Source organism: Chaetodon auriga, chromosome 3, assembly GCF_051107435.1.
Source record: "Chaetodon auriga isolate fChaAug3 chromosome 3, fChaAug3.hap1, whole genome shotgun sequence".
Lineage (NCBI taxonomy): Eukaryota > Metazoa > Chordata > Actinopteri > Chaetodontiformes > Chaetodontidae > Chaetodon > Chaetodon auriga.
In genome coordinates, this window is record NC_135076.1 from 2,994,306 (window position 1) to 3,013,112 (window position 18,807).

An 18,807-nucleotide genomic window follows, 5' to 3' on the forward strand; every position below is an offset into this window, starting at 1 on the left:
ACTCGCAGCACTGCCTTCAGTCTGCATGGTCCACCTCACTCAAGCCATATTCTCGTGGCAGCACTTCAGTGTCTGATTTGCCTATGGAGAGGGTCAGCTATGCTGTGCTTATGGTTGTCATATTTGGCATCTGGTGTTAGATGTTCCTGCTGCAGGTTTTTGATACTTTAGATTGTGCATCTCATAACAGTGCTTAACTTCACTGTTACTAATACTACTTTAATTCCAGCTTCTAACAAACATATTCAGAAATTGAATGCAGTTCATGTATAGGTATCGAGAAGGGAATTCATGACAGGGACAATAAGAAATAAAACATCCCTGTGGAAGAACTGGACACATGGACAGTTGTTACTGTTTCACAGCCTGGCTCAATCCCCAAGTGTGTGTGTGTGTGTGTTTAGAGAATGAAATTTCTGGATCTCTGGGGTGAACACTAACCTTAGGGCTGTCCTCACTCTTCTGCTTTACATAAGAAAAAGACATCCTCCCTTCTGATGACATGGAGCTCAGCATGGCAGCGCGAGCCCGGGCAATGCTGTAAGAGATAAGGAGTGGGGTGGAGGACAGGGGTCAGATAGGGTCTGCTTAAACCAAAGAGGCCTGGACCCAAGGGCTGATGGCCACAAGCAGCCAACCCAAAAGACGTAATTCAGAGAGAGTCACAAGGTCTGAGCCTAGAAAGTGAAAGGAAGGCAGGACGGGCATCTGCCCTGCATCTGCTCTGGTTATATCAGCCATGGGGCAGCAGTGCAAGGAGGTCAGAGGTCAGATGAGGATCAAAACACACATGATGACTAATGGATAAATGCTGCTCACGATGGAAAAGGAAGAGGAGAATAAGAGACTGGTAGAGATGCAGAAATGAGCTGATACATTTTTAAGTTTCACAAAAAAAAGCATGATGCAGCTGCAGAAAAGCACTTTGTGTAACATATACAGTTCATTTCTAAATGGACTGGTCGGGCAGTTCATCTTTTTCAAACAGCAAACCAAAAGCACAGGCCAAATTGGATGAAAACACTGTAATACTTAAAAATTAGTTACATTTCATCTACTGTGTATAGTACAATCAGGATATGATGTGAAGGACATGTCCTGCTTTATAGTGTACTGCAGCGTGGTTACACATGCTCTCCAGCCTACTCTAACCAAAGAGAGAGCCTCAATCATCATGACGACATATGCCAACCAGAAAAAAACACTGGCAGAAAGTAATGCTTATTAGTAGACAATATCAATTGAAGGCAAAAGATAAACCGTTCCTGTATATACCAACCTGCGAGCTGGAGACTGAGGCCGGACTTGGACCAGAATGAAGCCCATGCTCTGCAGATACTGAACATACTGCTGGAGGAAGGTGCTGGAAATCTCAAGCAGCCAAGGTTCTTCCTTCAGTCGGCTGGGCAGCATGTCAGCTGAGTCAGTGCTGTAGCTTCGGTCCCGACCTGATGCTGTGGAGTCGCTGGAGCGATGCCGTTTCTGGTGCACATAGAACATTATTTCAAACATATGCAGAACACTGTGCATCACTTAAACAACCAAATAAAAGTCTCCAGTATGCAGACCAGATTTTGTGTCCACTTGTGTATATTAAGAAAACAGAATATACCTTAAACTGTAGCTAAAAGCCAGTAGGTTACAATACTTTGACTGAAAATGCACGAGTGTCCTCTCTGTGGTTCATGAACCAATAAAATGTCCCTATAAATCTGGAAGCTGTCCTTTCGGGAAAAGGGTCATGTTTTTTGACTTCTCCGGTGTTTTGAACACAATCCAACCATCATTAATGGGGGGGGAAGCTTGAAGGACCTGGGTACAGTATTCTCTCCTTTCCTCTTCACCCTCTACACATCGGACTTCAGACATAACACAGTTAGCTGTCACATCCAGAAGTTCGCCAATGATACAGCCATTGTTGGACGTGTATCACAGGGGAACAAACTGTATTACAGGGAGGTCACAACCAACTTTGTCAACTGGTGTAGACTGAACCACCTGCACATAAACGCCAGCAAGACAAAGCAGGTGGTGATAGACTTCCACAGGAATGTGCCACAAATTACACCGATGAACATCAAGGGTTTGGACATTGAGATTGTGAACGAGTACAAATACCTGGGTGTCCACCTCAACCACAAACTGGACTGGACAAACAACACAGATGATCAGTATAGAAAGGGACAATGTCGTCTCCACCTACTATGATGACTAAGGTCCTTTGGAGTATGAAGGACACCTACTCTGTGGTGGCATCTGCAATTTTCTACATAGTGGTCTGCTGGGGCTGTGGAAGCTCTGAGAGGGACAGATAAAGACTGAATAAACTGGTCACGAGACATGGCTCTGTCCTGGACTGCCCTCTGGACACCATTAAGGAGGTGGGCGAGAAGAAGATGTTACCCAAGCTGATATCAATCATGGACAACCCCTGCCAGCCCCTGCATGAGACATTTGGGGGCTTAAGCAGCTCCTCCAGCCATAGACTGCTGCATCTATTGTGTAAGATAGAACACTACCGCAGGTCCTTCATTCCAACAGCTGTCAGACTGTTTAACTTCAACATCATGTAATGTAGCACTGCATTGATGCTGCTTCTCATTTCATCACAAACCTACTGTTTTTTGCACTACTTTTATTTATACAACTATATGCTCACATCCATTACCTCTTGTGCAATTTTTACAGTGTTATATATTTTCAACTGTGCAATAGTATGAACACTGTATTTATTATCCATATTTGATGCAATTCAATGTTCTCTTTTATTTAACATTATTTTCTCAAGTGCAATTCAACATATGGTATTGGTAGATTTTCATGCAAATAGTCTTTTCTAATCTGTGCATTATGTTTTTTTTTTTATCCTGTGTCCTTTTTATCTTGAACTTTATATGCCACTGCTTTTTTGCCTATCTTTTAATACTTTGCTGGCTGTGACAACTTAATTTCCGTGGCATGGGATCAATAAAGTTTTATCTTATCTTATGTACATGTGTTAGCCAAAAGGCTAATTTCAAATGCATTAGCCATTAAAACCACGATAAATAATATTATCAAAAGCCCAAAGGGTACTGCAACAGAGAAGAGGCTAAGTGAACAATTGTTTCAACATTTAATATAGTTTGTGCTGCTACTGAATATGACATAGACATCAGTTAACCAAGACACAACCTCTCCTTCCTTACCTGTAACATTTTGAGGCAGACTGCAAACATACCTTCACTGGAGGCTGAACGACCTGTTCCTCTTGGATCTGCTTGCGAAAGATGGGGTCAAAGAGGAGAGGGGTGGCACAGTAATGGACCAGCCTGGACGACTGCTTCAGGGTCTCCAAATCTGTTCCCTGTTGAGACATCCATTGTTATTATCATTTAAGGATAGGACAGTGACACAGCAGAGGGTAAACTTTGCAAGAAGCAGGTTGATTGTGATACACAAGACTATAATAAGTTTGCATTCAAGAAGGAAGTTTCCAGGGCTCCATATTGTAGCTAATCGCAGACTGTGCAATGTTCACAGACAGCTGCGACATCAAAGGTTTGGCAGATGGACGTTAAACTTAGTATAGTAAGTACAGGGACTTGACATGAAGTTCCAAACCTGACTACGATGCAGTCAGATCACATCTAACAGTTAATTTAGTTCATTCAGTAGCATTAAAATCTGCCTAAAACCAAATGTCAGTGGATATGGCTGTGAGCTCTGTTGGACCTGGGTCAGGCTGCAGACCTCCTTACATGTTCTTGAGTAAGAGTGCTCTGTGGGTGTCTGTTGAAATATCAAATTCGTAAATTTAATGCCACCATGTAACCTCTCTTGAGATGTCACTGTGGCAGACAGAAACCTTTTTAATTAGCTCGGATATTCCCCACTTTGAAACAAGGCAATACTAAATGATTTCCCTGAGGACTGAACTGTAATTGTACCTCCTCAAAGCCATAAAGTAGTGAAAGGCACCATTCCCCCAGGTTTCGTCAGGTCCAATTACTTAGATTTGACATTCAGCTACTTTCACAGTACAGAATTTAATACTCAATTCTGACTTAGTGGTCAGATCCAATTTGTTGTTAGATTGTTCACATTATGTTTCTTAATGTGTCGCACTTCTGATTCCATTCACCTGTCTGAACAAAGCCCCTGAGCAAATACCACACCAGGTTTTCATGCGTAAGCGCGTAATTGTAAATGATCCTGCACTTCATAATCACATATTGTGCAGATGCTCATATCTGGCTTAATGCATAAAACATTTTAGTGCTTAGCTTTCAAATCAAACTCCTGAAAAGCAGTAGTCTGAATGCAGCCAGGGACCTAACTGTTACTTTATTTGGTATCTGGTTGAATCCTCACTCAACACTGACATACTTTATACATTGTTTGAAAGCACACGCCAAACTTTATCAATGACATAATGACAATTGAAAATTCACGCAACAGAGTAAGAGAGGCCAGACAACGGTTTTATGGAGTGTTCTTGAGCCCATGTATTAATATTCCTTGTTGTTTTTCATAAAGTGGTGAACCTCACTCCATCCCTGCTTTTGAGTGACTTTCAAACCCAGTGATGAGTCGTCACTTGTTTGAAACATGTTGCTGGCATCAAATTCAGAATAAGCGTATATTTACAAAAATGAAGGTGATGAGCTCAAACATTAAATATATTGTCTTTGTACTTTTATCAATTAAGTTTACGTATATAGCATATTTTATATATGCTCTATAAATGCTGCATATAGTTTAAAGCAAATGGCAGAACATGATTTAATCTGTTTCTGCTGCCATTAAAAAAAAGAAGCATTTCCTCTGCATATGAGGGGAATAAATAACAGATTTTGTCCACTTCTCCCCTGCAGTTTGACCATATCCTTCAACTATTACAATACTGAATAATTGTAAAGTTAGAAAAATTTCAGTTATGTCTGCAAATGGATCTCAGAACTATGATGATGTGGGGTACTTACTGAAATGGGCATGTTGGACTGTGCAGACCTCTGCTGCCATGTCACAAACAGGTTCTCTATCTTCATCTGTTTCTCCAGTTCTGCCAGCACAAAGACAAAGCCATTAGCCTCCCTGTCTGGAGTTTGATGGGTTCATTGGACAAAAATTATATTATAATTATTATTATCATTATTATAAATAGTAGAAATAGCAGTATTAACCTCTTCGCTCAGCTGCTTTGATATCCAAGAGCTGGCCCCCATGTCGGGCCACAACATCTCCTTCCATCAAGGGTCGAATGGTGCAGACATCTCTCAGAGCCTCGTCAAAGGGCAGCAGCTCAGAGGGGAAGTGAAGCGGAGCAAGGCTTCGACCAGAGCTACTCAGCCTGCCCTGCTCTTTACTGGGCAAAGGAGGAACTGCGCTACGCAGCAACGCATCGGGCTCCATGGAGGGGCTTAGGAATGGATTAGGATCCTGGAAAAGGAAACATCAGTGAAAGAGACAAAGGACATTAATTGAATGGTTTAACAATAAGTGCTAAACAAACAGAGAACAGAGACAGACAAAGGAATGCCCATATCGGGAGCTCTTGAACCATTAGGAGCAGAGAGGTTGCGTACCTTTAAATAATGATAATACCCCCCTTTAGAGTAACAGGATCAACTAAGAAGGTTTTGAGGACTGTTGGGTTAAAATGATGTCAATGACCCAGCCACCTTCATCCCACTGAAAATTTTAGGGATGCACTGCATCTGCATGCATTCAAGCTAGGGTGTTCTGCTTGGTCGGCTTTAACACCCTCCCCCCTGAGTCACAGGCCAAATGTGGTCAAATACAAGAATGGTGGTGAAGAGGGCTTACATGTTTCTGACCACATTGTACATGTATATTAACTGCACTGTAGAATAGTGTTGATGGGAATTATTATTATTGGATATTCAGTTTCCAGAACATTGTTCATGTGCCCTGGTGGCTGTTGAGAGGAACTTTTGGGTGAGTTTGTTCAGTGGAGCAGCTCAGGGCCCAGATGCCCAGTGTGGCAGAGCTGGCTGCACATTGCCCACAGGCTGGAGGGTCAAACTGTGCACTGGTGCTCCCTCTGCTTCTCATCAGGACCATGACAGATGAAGCTCTGTTCAGGCAAATTTTCTGCTGCTCTGACTCTGCCTTCTGTCCGGACTCATTAGTAATGCAGCAATGAAGAGCAGGGCCATCGAAGGGAAAGGAAAAGTTTGGTTCTTTGTATTCTTTGAGCATGTTTTGTAATTGGCTGTAGGGGGAAGGCTAAAAGGGCATTTGGTGTCTTTCTTTGCTGTAAAATGCTGCTCTAATAAATCTCTACTGCAGCCTGTTCTACACAACAATGTAGGAATAACACTGTGCGTGACATTTTTCTGAATTTTTCAAACACTTTTCATTTAAAATCAACAGCACTGCATACTTTATGTATAAAGAGATTGACATGCTAGGTGTCCCTTGGCAAAGTGAGCTGCTGGGCCCCAACTCCCTTCCTTCCCTTCTGTGCATTCTGCATGTTTTCCTATGCTGGAAATTTAGCTGGCCAAAGGGTTTCTGTACATTAGTTTGATGAAAGACGTATTCATTTAGGGGTTGCAACATGTAACCAGCGAGCCCTTCTGTTCTTTGTGCTGCTGTGAAGGCATGAAACAAAAAAGCAGATGCACTTGGAAACAACAGGGGCTGAAACAGTTGGCCAATGATCTATCACTTGGTCCTCATCATATCATTTGATATTGTGCTGTTACTAAAGGTGCTTGTTGCCAGATAAATACTCAACCAAGTTGAAATTGAAAACACTACAAGGACAATGTAGTCTAAAAAGCAAGCCTGCCTCTTTCATACATGAAAGGCTCAGTTGTTCACAAGTGAAGGGGATTCACCACTTCGTAAACACATGATTGTATAAAGGATATTGATACCTGGGCTCAGGAAAACTTTGCAAAATAACGCAATCCATTTGCAAATGATTGTTTCATACTGAAAGAATTTCTCCTTGTGCCATATTTTGTTTTACTTACTATAGCTTCACCTGTCTCGTTAGTCTTCCCTCTCTTTTGTATTTTGTCAGTCTCGACTCAGTTTTGATTATTAAAGCTTCCTTTTTGTTTTTCAACCTGCCTGCCAGAGCGTTCTGCATTTAGGTCTTTTTGAACTACCAAAACCCAACAGCCAGGCTCTCTAGCTTCTGTTCAGTGTGTCCAATGCTGCAGAAATGAAAATCACTGGACTTGAAGTCGGAAACTGAGTCTTTCTGCTCTGCTGTCCTCTTACTCACCAGTGGGAACAGTGAGGTTGATATGACAGCTGACTCATGATGTGAGGGTGGAGGTGAGCAGGGGTAGGAGTGTGAAGGAAGAGCGGCTGTTAAATATGCTTAGTGAACACTTTTGTAACTGGCAGCACACTCAAAGAAAAATTAGACTGTGAAAACGGCCCCGTTCAGACTTCTCTATACTGTCATAAATGATCCAGGAAGATAAATGGAAACTGACAAGGATTAAATTGCATTGAGGTAGTTAAAGGTTTCATTTTGAAAACAAGGCTGTTGATGTGACAGGGCTGTATTTCCAAGATACTATCAGGCCAACATAAGAAGGCAGGAAATGCAGAGGAGTAATGATCAAGAAGAAGAAAAATGCTTCGTCACATGGCTGAGGATTCTTGTTTTGGTTTGTGCTGCAGAGACCATCAGTGGCATATTGATCTGCGGCTCCATATTTAATACAGGAGGTCCAGCAGTTTTGCTGAGACACTCAAAACCAAAAACAAGCCTGAATAAAGCAGCAACACACTCTGATGGAGCTGCAGGTGACAGGAATATGGGAGGGAATTTAGTGACACCGTGTCACTGCCTGCCAGCATTTATACTGACTGTCAACTGGAACACTTTTTCACCTGGAATTTATTCAATTTTACTTCAGTCTTATCTGGATGAGGAAAGACATTCTGTGCAGAGCAGTGTTCGGCTGAATGCGTCTGCAGTAACAGTGGGAGGGATTACTAATAACTCAGCATCTTGTGTAAGTTAATTGTTTCACCATTAGTCAGCAAATATACATCCATCTAAAAGGCATGGCTCTACACCAGTTGTCTTTTCAATTTGTGTGATCACAGAAGGAGCACAGATGCACCACAGGAACTCAAGTCAACAGTAAGGAATGGAAAGTTATTAAAGTGGCACTAACCACTATTAGCAGTGGATCACAAGACAATGTGAAATAGGTCACTCATAGCGATTAACCCACAGAGAGTTGTGATTCAACTCTGCAGCTCCGCTCAGCTCTGAAGAGCGATTTGCATCTGTCAGTTAATTGTTTCGGTTTTAAGAACACTGTGTATCTGCTCAGCAGCAAACAGCACGCAGACTTGCTGGTCAACATAGTGGAGCATTTAGCAGCTAAAGAGCCAGATATTTTCTCAGGAGATGATGGAGACCAAACTAGAGCTCACAGAACCTACTTATAATCCATGCTAATGTTGCTCTATATCAACTGGATCTATAATACTGTATGCTACTGTTTGCATTAGCTCTATCAACTTTACAAGATGATAAAATGTCACATTTTACAGCTTGTTACACTGCAGCCACCAAGTGGCCAAAAAGTAAGCAGTGAGTAAACTTTATCTATAAAGTGCCTTTCAAAACCAGAGTTACAAGATGCTGTAGAACCTAAACACTGACAAAAAAGCAGATCGTGAAAAAAAAAAAAAAAAAAAAAAATCATGTGAATTCAGAGAAGAGATGAATGTCTGATTTTAATTTCATATTTCTGATTTAAACAGCATTTAAGGAACAGAATTTCTGACAAACCCAGGACCCAAGATTCATGACAAGCTGTGGATTACATGTCACTAGATGATCCCAGAAGCACAGAAAAAGGCCAAGTGAAGGAAAGTCAGAGAGAAACAACTACGATGACAGATAACACAAATGCTGCCATGCTGTGAAACTTCACAGCAGCTGCAGTTTTTTGGATAGTAACAAGTTAAATGTTGTTTGACTTTGATAAAATCATGACAGTCACAGATTCTCCTGGGAAACCCTACAGTAGGTACTCATTTATCTTGGAATTTGGATCATAAACTCTGTCGTGAAATAAACTCTCATTGAGAGACTGTATTGACTTAAAGAAACTTGGGTCATATATGCAAAGAATTACGGTCACTGTCGTTCACTGATGTGCTTTCAGCACTTGGAAGGAGAACAGCCAGTGTAATGTTGTGTATCACAGCAAGGAAAATTAATCACAGCTGTAGTTAGAAATGAAATACACATGAGGCATGTGTGAAACAGGCTAGTGGTGTAACAGGTACTGAAATCATCACTTATGTGGAAATCACCAGAATTCCTCCCTGGGATACAACAGCTGGGTGAAGTCCGCCTCTAGACCTGCTACCTTCTGCGACAGTGTAAATCCAGATGCTGCCCTGACAGGCTGATTCCACCTGAACTAGCAGCCCATTCTCCTCTGCAGCTCCTAACCCCCATCATATGCAGGCTTACTGACTGGCAGTTTGAAACAGAAGGCATTGTGGCTGCTTTTTAGTAACACATTTGAAGTGTGTGTGTAGTGGAACAAACTGAAGAGTATAAGAAAAAGACGAACTCCTTCAGAAACATTACTCTTATTTTTAATCTAACAGTCTATACATGTGGGTGCAGGAGGACACACACAAAGACCCGATGACCTCTGATCTAAAGGTATGAGGCATACGAGAGAACTTAAGTGTGAAGTTTGAATTAAACACAGTCTCTTCAGATAAAGACTGAAACAACCTGGAAAAGCCACTTTGCCCTTTGAGTGAGCGCCTCTCTCTCCTCTCCTTTTTTCACCACGGATGTCTGAAATGGTCAGAACTGTCTTCTAAAATATGTAAAAATACGAACCTTGTAGTTTCAGTTTTAATATTATGGAAACTCAAAGTCTGTTTCAAAATCTGTTCATTAACAGGGTTGCACATTGCTACAGAGTGACCTTCTCAGTAAAACAGAATATCCAGCAAATGCAGACAGATAGAATATTTAGGGAAAAACAAGAAATCAGTTTCAAATTGTCCTCGAATTATGTCATTAGAGCATGTCATTTAAGCAACAATCTACTCTGATGAAGCTGTTTCCCAAAAGATCTTGCTGTTGTTCACATGACTGTCCTCTTATGGACAGATGGATGGATGTCTTGGTAATAATACACACACACAGCATAGAAAGATGTGTGTGTATTCTCCTGCTCTCTTCTGTTCTCCATCTCTTCTGCTCTTTGGCCTTTTCTTTTCAGGATCCTTTTTATTCTGCCCTGTTTTATTTTTTTCTGTCTTCCTTCCAGCCTTACCAGCCATTGGTGTATTCATGGTGCATCAGCTGTTGTCACTTTTACTTTGCTGACAGCTGAAACTCCAGCAAGAACTCTAAACCAAGAAGAAAGACTGGAAAGATGCTTAAAAGCCACAAGCCGAGTACCATCAGCCACGTCATTTGTCATATGAATAATCTGATATTTTAGTCTGCCATTTTTTTCATGTGGTTAAACCTCTCAAGATTATTTGGTTCAAGCTCCAGAATCCAACCTCTGCAGCCCGCCACTGAACACAACAAGACCGGAACACACCCAGTGTGTGTGCTGTGAGGCCTCAGCTGGAGACTGCAGTCATCCTCCTGGGGAATCTCTGAACCTCCAGCAGTTCTCCTCTGACTGTCACCCTGGCAACTGAGGATCACAGAGTCTGCTTCGCCCTGCTCCACGCTTTCCTGGAAGTTTGTGTCATCATCAGCCCTTCATCACCCCAGAAGCAGTCAGAACTCACCATCCTCCTTGTGTTCTGTCTCAGAGTTGATGCAGCTCATTCTAAAAATCATGGCTTTTTATTAGTTGTAGTTATTTTTCCCTCTTTGAGCTTTTGTCTCATTTTTGATCGATTGATTGATTGAACTTTCATCAATTCATTCATTCTATCAGCAATAACTTGTTCATTTAATTTACCCATTCATTCCTGCGTTCATGTATTCAATCATTCTAGTTGTATATATGCTCAGTGGTCCTTATTCATCTCTGAGTTTAGGCAGCTCAATGAGTATCTTCACTTATCGCCAAGTTGGATTTGTTTGATCCTTTATGATAGAGGTGGAGGTCAGTGTATTCAGAGCTTTAAGATTCATTTGATCAAATTCATTTTCCTCCTAATTAATTAATCAATTCATTCATTGACTAATTAATTAATGCAGGTGGTGGCACATATATAACATCAATTCTTAAGAGTAGCAACCACTACAATCAGCATGTTTGTAAAAGTAGTAACGTCTGTGAGGGAACAAATGCTGATGGAGGAAATCTTTGTTTTATCCTCAAAGTGCTGCTACGCTCTTTCTGTCTCATTTTATCTTATGCTGCCAGAAAAAGAAGTATGTATTAACAGTAAAACTTTACTCCTGATCTTAATGTTTTCCTGTGCCTCTAAAATTTTAATTCTTCATTAAATTCAACATTTTACAGTATAAATCACTTGGTAGTAAAATATCTAATTGTATTGATTATGTTAAACGGTTAGAATTTCTATGATTTAACAGGGAAAACATCATTTTGTAACATTATCCTCATAATATGATCCAAATGAGAACATTTTTAATGTGCAGTGGTTACTTTCTGATTACTGTGCCGATTATTAATGCTGACTCAACTAATAAAAACACAAGACCCTCTCATATTCCACAAGCACCCACAGTAGTTGACTGCAGCCAACGCAGTCCCATCTGTCATTTGAGAACACCAGATCATGACCGGCATTATGGGGTAACTTCTGCAGTGCTGAAGTCACACATCAAGCCTTTGCTGTGAGCTTTCGACCTTCTGTCCATTTGCTGTCACCACATGTGGACCATGACAGCTAACACAGGTTAGCCAACATTCTACGATACAGGACCGCCACAGCACTGAGTGTGCAGCAGCTGCTAATGACACAGCACGAGTGGTCCTACTCAATGTTGGATGTTGTCAAGGATGGAAAGATGAAATTACTAATGATTGATAGCGACTGTTTCAAAAGAGAAACAGCTTGTATCCATGTCTCTAGGCTATGCAGTATGATGTTCTCCAGTCATCAGAGCTCCACCACAGACACAGTGACCTCTCCTATGAAAGCCTGTTCCCAGCCTGCCATGAAACACCCACCCAGAGGGTCCATGCTGAGATGCTGTTTCCACAAATATGCCCAAGAGAGGCTTCCTCTTCTATGCTTTTTGTTTCTTACATTATATGTGTCAATCATTCCTTTCATTTTAATTAATGTTCATATAGTGTTTTGAAAGCTTTACAGTTTTCAGTTCAATTACAATGTTATGACTGATGGTCATCAGGTTCAAAGAAGAGACCACTAACTCTCAGTGGACTGAAGAAACAAATAATGACCACTGAATTGGTTTAGACGTGTCAGTGTCTTTACCTGCTTGGAATCCATTTCATGGATGGGTGCATCAGAGAAGCAGTAGTGATGGAAGAGGCCCATCTTCTGGTTGAGCAGGCAGTGGACAACATGAGCCCTCGCGTTCTGCCACTTAACAAGGCGGACCAGCTCACGATTCAGAGAGGTGCCCAGGTCCACAGACCAGTTGTAGCTGTACAGAGTCACCTAAAGCAGTGATGGTTACAGTAAGATGTATGTCAAAAACATTGTTACACATACAATTCAGAATACGTTTCATCCAGTCTTTCATTTTTTTTTGTTTTATGCAAAAATAAAGTTTTCAATGTAAATGTATTGTAAAACCTGATTAAATGTTGTTTAAAGAATGGCCATAAGACACTACAACTGTACAAACTCTCTCTCTCTCTCTCTCTCTCTCTCTCTCTCTCTCTATATATATATATATATATATATATATATATATATATATATATATATATATATATATATATATATATATATATATATATAAAAAACACACACACACGCTGCCTGAGAAATGGCATTTGGATTTCTTAAAGGGAGTGTCATGTGATCAAATGTCTGGAAATGTAGGCTATGTATGAAGTTAACTTCAGTTCATATTTATATGCACTAAATAGAACTTAGTACAGAAGTCACATGTTATTCCACTACCATAACACTGCACCTCACTAACTTTTAAACTCAGGTCAGACAAATGGTACGAAGGTTTAAACTGTCCTCCCCAAAAAGCTATGAATTAGCCACTGCTGTTAATCTACCTGGTGCTTTGCTTCTGTCCTTCACTATGGTGGTCCTCTGCTGGCCTCAAAGGAAGAAGTCTCATTGACAGATATGTCAAAACAAATCTGCATCTGCATGCTGTCACACTACAAGAGGTGAGACTTTCTATTGTGTGTGTTAAACGGAGCAGAGGACCAGCGAGACATGCACTTCTGCATTTAATACAACTGTAATTCAGCGGTCACAGATGTATTCACAGATGAAACAAACATGACCTTTTGAATTTGGAAGAGCTCTGTCTTGTTCATTGCTTGGCCTGAGGGCTATTCACAATACACTTGCCAAGTCACCTTTTTGTCCAGGATACTGATGAAGAGGAACCTCTGGCGCGGGGCCAGCCCTGCCCCGGCCTGGCTGGGACTGAACCAATCACTCTGCTCCAGAGCCTCGAAGCGCTGGAAGCCCTTATGAGCTGAGCAGAAGAGAGAGAAACTCAGTGAAACGGAAAGAAATGGGAATCAAAGCCAGACAGCACGCCGTGGCAAGTCCTTTAAAATGGACTCCCTCCTGACTGTCAGGACATTCTTTCATGTATTCTTTACCTAACTATAGGCTTACAGTCAACAGACAGCACTGGGCCATGACTATGAGGTCGACTTTCTACATGGATTCACTGCCATTTGTACATTTACTGGGGAACTGCTCCATAAGCCCAGAGGCCTAAAGCACTGAATTATCCAGGATTCCCTGAGAGGTTCCCAAGGTTTGGCTGAAAAATGGGTGAGGGCTTTACCTATTACAAGAATAAGTACTGCTGGTTTGGTAATTCCTGCTTTTTCTAGGAGAAAAAAATGTGCTGAACACGATGAGTGGGGGAGAACAAACATGGAGGGTAGTTATTCTGTGCATTCCTCAATAACGCATTTGTCAGATTCCAGTATCTCGATATCTACATGTTGTGGATATTACATCTTAGCAGGAAGGAAACAGAATTGTGAGGTCAAACAGTATTTCAACTTCCAGAAGACTGAATGTTTGCTTCAACTCTGAACTTTTTTAAAGCAAAGGCGAAAAGTTCTTTTTTCCTGCAGCTTTGGGGCTATTTATTACTGAACTGGAGCACTAAAACAGCACTAGGATTTCTATGTCTTTGTTGTTTTGTTAAGTTGTCAGTGTCTTTATTTTCATTGCCTATTAAAGAAACTCATTTCATGCAGGCATGCAGCACAAAGCACAGCTGTGCACACTGAGGACTGCCTGTGCTGGGTTTAGTATATTGATTTAGTATATTTTACTAGCATACTCTTGCAATTGACTTAAGTTATAAAGGATGATGCTCAGTATACAAAGTGAAATGAATATATAAATATCACCATAAGATATGGAATGTATCTGACTCACTGAAATAAAACCTGCATCCTACTGACTGTGGCATGAGATGCGTGATCCAAATTCAAGGTCCTGATCAAAATCTCAGTTGACGAGCTTAAATTACTGTGATGATATAAATAAAATTTGAACTGGGAGATTCTGATGTAACACTATCAGCTGATCTTTTCACCACACAGGATTCACCGCTCTACTTGAGTATTTAGATGTGCAAAAACAAGCAGTCCACTCTGATTGCACAGTAGGGAGACTCTTCATTCACAAATGATCTTTGGCTGAGTGCAGACACCAACTTGCAGACAGGTTAACCTGACAACAGCTGCACGATCGTTGTGACTTGCCATCAGGCTACTTTACACAATTATTGTTAGCAACAGCTGACAGAATGTGCCACTGAAGAAGTCAGTGGCAGCTAAGATGAGAAAATCTGGTTGACTGTTTCACATGCCACAATATTTCCTTTTATTAACCCTTAACACTCCAAAAACACAGAAACTCCTGTTCTCTTCTTGACTGTGCTTTGTGCCGCACACCTTCACTCGCAAAAGGAGGCCCAATGTCTTTGTTTTAAGCCTGATGTAAAGACATAAAGCAATTTGACTTTTGGTAGCTACTTGCCTTTTTAACCACTTTCAAGTGCTGTTTGCTAACTAATACATATATCTAATAAAGAAAATAAATATTAGATACTACATTTTTAGCAAAACAAAACAAAAACAAAAACAACAAATCCCATCAGCATCAATTTGTTAAGCTGAAAGGCCAACTTACGTGTGAACCTATTTAGCACTGGGGTGTTTTCCTCATCTGAACTGTCTTCTGTAGGCAAACAGAGATGGTACAAACAGCAAGGCGGCATGGACAGTGAAACACACGGCTCAGCACAAACTGATGCAAGCACACACTTGCAAAATAGCACAGTTATGTTAGCCAGCTGCTAGCATGGACAGAGAAACACAGAGTCAGAGAGCAGCAGCGAGGAGAGCATGTTGAAAGCTGTGACACAGAACACTCATGCTTGGACCTCTTCCTCTACACTACACCAACGGTCAAAACAGGTGTTAGCAACATGGTGCTGACAGAGGTTCATTCGAGTCTTCACACACTGACATACACTCGCATAGGCCTATGCAAACATGAATCAATATCAGCTCCTCTGGATACGTGTCTTATGGTCACCGTTACGTTCTGAGATCATAATAATAATAATTAATAATAAGAATTACACTGTAAATAGTTCTATTCATTTTCCTCACTATCTATCTTTTCAAATTTAAAGCCCTTATTTCGATTCACTTCATGGTTATGACTTAGAAACGAGGTTCCATCTCACTGTCAACACAGAATATTCTGAAATAGAGGACCAGCTGGGGCATTTCCAGCATCTGGACTGACATTAAGTCAGTGGAGTTCAGTGGATTTAGTAAACAAAACAAAATGATTTTTTTTTGCGAGAAGCCAACAGTGAAGGACAGGTCCCAGAAAGCATTGTGGAAAAACAAACATCCAGTTACTGAGCTGTAAACCTGTCACTGTGCTGCTAGTCCTGTATGAGGATAAGGGTGTGGAGGCCTCATGATAAATTCAGCTGTAATTAACTCACTGTTTGGATTTGAAACTGCTTTTGAACAATAGTTTAGAGTTTTTTCGTGTGAGAAATACAATCCAGAAAGTCTTCTTGTTTTATTGGCAGGTGCCATTTGAGTGAACGACTCCGTGTCAATAGGTGTTACAGCTAATGCTCTACATACTGCCAACTGCTGTACTGGAAGGGAATGTTGCACATGCATCAAATAGACTTCTTGTCAATGTTATAGCCAACATTTTTTTTTTTTTTAAGAAAGGTTAAAAATACACAAGATTTACGGGGAAATAAAATGGGAGGGTTAACAGGTCTGCACTGCATTGATAATATGGTTCCAGTGAATCACTTCCACTGAGAAACATGCTGGCTTCACTTAGAGACTAGTTTTCCAGAGGAGTCCAGAGGACTGATGGAGAGCTTCATCACATGGTGCAACAACAATCATCTGAAGTTCAATATCAGCAGAAACAATGAGACTGTGGCCGACTACAATGCTTCAAATATGGATGCTGCTGCAAAGAAGCTACAGATTTTAAATCATCTTAAACCTGACAGCACAGAAGATCTTTACAGTCAGCACAGTTTGAAGGTGGACACCCAAGAATAGTGGCATCAATTCAGTATCTGACCGAATGTGAAATATGGTCACAATCTGAATAATGGTCAGAAAAGTGTTTTTGAAGAACTTTATGATGTCACAGTGAAGTTGACCTTTGACCTTTTGGATATAAAATCTCATCACTTCATCATTTCATCCCATTAAACATTTGTGCTTAAGTTTGTCATAATTTGTGTTTGAATTGAGTTTTGGCTAAAAATAAATTTGAGAAGTCACAGTGACCTTTGACCTTTGACCACCACATTTCAGTTCATCCCTGAGTCCAAGTGGACATTTATGGCAAATTTAAGGAAATTCCCTGAGGGTGTTCCTGAGATATCATGTTCATGAGAATGGGACGGACGTCCAGACAACCTGCACACGTGTTGCCTCTGACTACATCCTTCACCAGTGCAAAGACATAAATAAGAAGTAAACAGTCATAAGTGACCGTATGTCAAAACCTAAATGACTATAATCACTGTGGACGCTGTACAGTTCACTAAGCAGTGCACATGATGAGCACTGATACAATAGGAAACTGCTGTCAATGCTGAGAGACAATGGTGTTAGCATTTACCTTGCTCTGTACTACAGTGCCACTGATGGAAGTTTCGTCCAATCAGAATGAAGCTCCTTGTAGCACCTGGAGGCTGGGTGAGGTTCTGGACGAGGGGGAACGGGACAAACACGTCTCCAGATGGGGGGCAGCTGAAGGGTTTCAGACACAGAGGGAACAGAAAGAAACCTTGAAGTGTTGAGGTGAACTGAAGCCTTACTTCATTTCTATTCATGACGTTTTCTATGGACATTACTCCTTTGCTCAGCTTATTAAGGAAAGACAAACACTAAGGACATTTTCATGCAACTAAACACCAAGTAGAAACTAGTTTCAGTTTAGTTTCAAGTCTAAGCCCTGTATGCACCTGAATTACTTGTCTTTAAACACATTGAGACAGCAAGTGAACTGTCTGTGAAAACAGCTTAAAAAGTCAGTCGACATGTAAGCACCAAAGGCAGTGGTACTTAAACTTGGTTTAAGTGTAGTGATCAAGAACCACCAACATAACTGGAACCATCATTGATGAAAGCAGCTGAAATGTCATCTGAATTGGAAGTGATAAAAACTTCAGCTGAAGTGCCTGAGACAGCCGAAGTTAGTATGTAAGCAGCAACAGCAGTTAAAATGTCAGCTGAAGTCAGTTTATGCAACTAGGCAAGATCATTAAAACCTTGGCACTAAACAGCAGGAGAAAAGGAAATATCACAGCAGTATGTGTCACTTGGGACTCAACAAGGAGGGAGAAATTTTGTGATTCAGAACTTAAGCTGTAATCAGAGTTTTGAAAAGTCATTTCACACCCCGCACAAACAACTCACCTTCTCTTTTCAAATGCCTTCACTGTTGTATCACTGGCCAGAAAACTGACCAAATTGACAATCTCTGCCAAGATGGACGGCAGAAGGAAGTGCGAAGCAATTTCAGCTGTGCACTGCTGAATGGAAGGGCAACCTGTTCATCAGCAGGCGGGTCAGAGGGAAAAACAGAGATGCTGTGAGTGAGAGGCACTTCAGCCTACACAACATCAAACCTCTCAACATCACAAGTCTTTCTGATCAACTTTTTCAGGAGAATGCAGAATACTTACCAAGTTTAGCCATAAAAGTAATCCATGGTTGGCAGGTAACCTGGTAGCTGGGGTGTAGAGTGCCCACATCTCCCTCCTCCAACTGAGACACCTGCCGCCTACACAGCCACAAAACAGCACACAGCATGAGGACATTTCTACCGGCCCTGCAGCCCTGAAAGACACACGCTGCTGCTTTAAAGGCGTGTTGATCGCTGTCAGTAACACAGTGAGCTCTTGGTCGTGTGCTGAGATGTCTGGCTTTCACTCAATTTTCAGAAAAGTGTTCTTGAAGAAATTCATATCACTGCTAACCCATTGGTACTGCAGCAGTGGTGCTTTGCATAACACTCAGCTGTGAATGTGAACATTCGGAAGTTCTCACATACACTTTATTTTTCAAACAGAAATGCAGATGCAACATTTTAGTCCCACTGAGACTGAATTGCTACAGCACACAGATCTGCTCTGTAAATGAC

General features: G+C 41.1%; 1 protein-coding gene across 5 annotated transcripts in view; it reads right to left on the reverse strand.

Annotated features, from left to right (window-relative positions):
* szt2 (SZT2 subunit of KICSTOR complex) overlaps nucleotides 1–18,807 on the reverse strand; it is a 115,480-nt gene that overhangs the window by 21,927 nt on the left and 74,746 nt on the right. For 3 of the 5 annotated variants that reach the window (XM_076723362.1, XM_076723369.1, XM_076723338.1), the window contains 11 exons: nucleotides 18,350–18,447; nucleotides 18,081–18,213; nucleotides 17,281–17,411; nucleotides 15,289–15,336; nucleotides 13,479–13,600; nucleotides 12,403–12,588; nucleotides 5,166–5,421; nucleotides 4,965–5,044; nucleotides 3,221–3,346; nucleotides 1,280–1,482; nucleotides 442–538 (listed from right to left, as the gene is read on the reverse strand). In XM_076723362.1, the coding sequence (XP_076579477.1) occupies nucleotides 442–538; nucleotides 1,280–1,482; nucleotides 3,221–3,346; nucleotides 4,965–5,044; nucleotides 5,166–5,421; nucleotides 12,403–12,588; nucleotides 13,479–13,600; nucleotides 15,289–15,336; nucleotides 17,281–17,411; nucleotides 18,081–18,213; nucleotides 18,350–18,447 (1,480 nt within the window). The remainder of the gene's footprint in view (nucleotides 1–441; nucleotides 539–1,279; nucleotides 1,483–3,220; nucleotides 3,347–4,964; nucleotides 5,045–5,165; nucleotides 5,422–12,402; nucleotides 12,589–13,478; nucleotides 13,601–15,288; nucleotides 15,337–17,280; nucleotides 17,412–18,080; nucleotides 18,214–18,349; nucleotides 18,448–18,807) is intronic. The other 2 variants (XM_076723346.1, XM_076723354.1) reach the window with 2 other exon arrangements.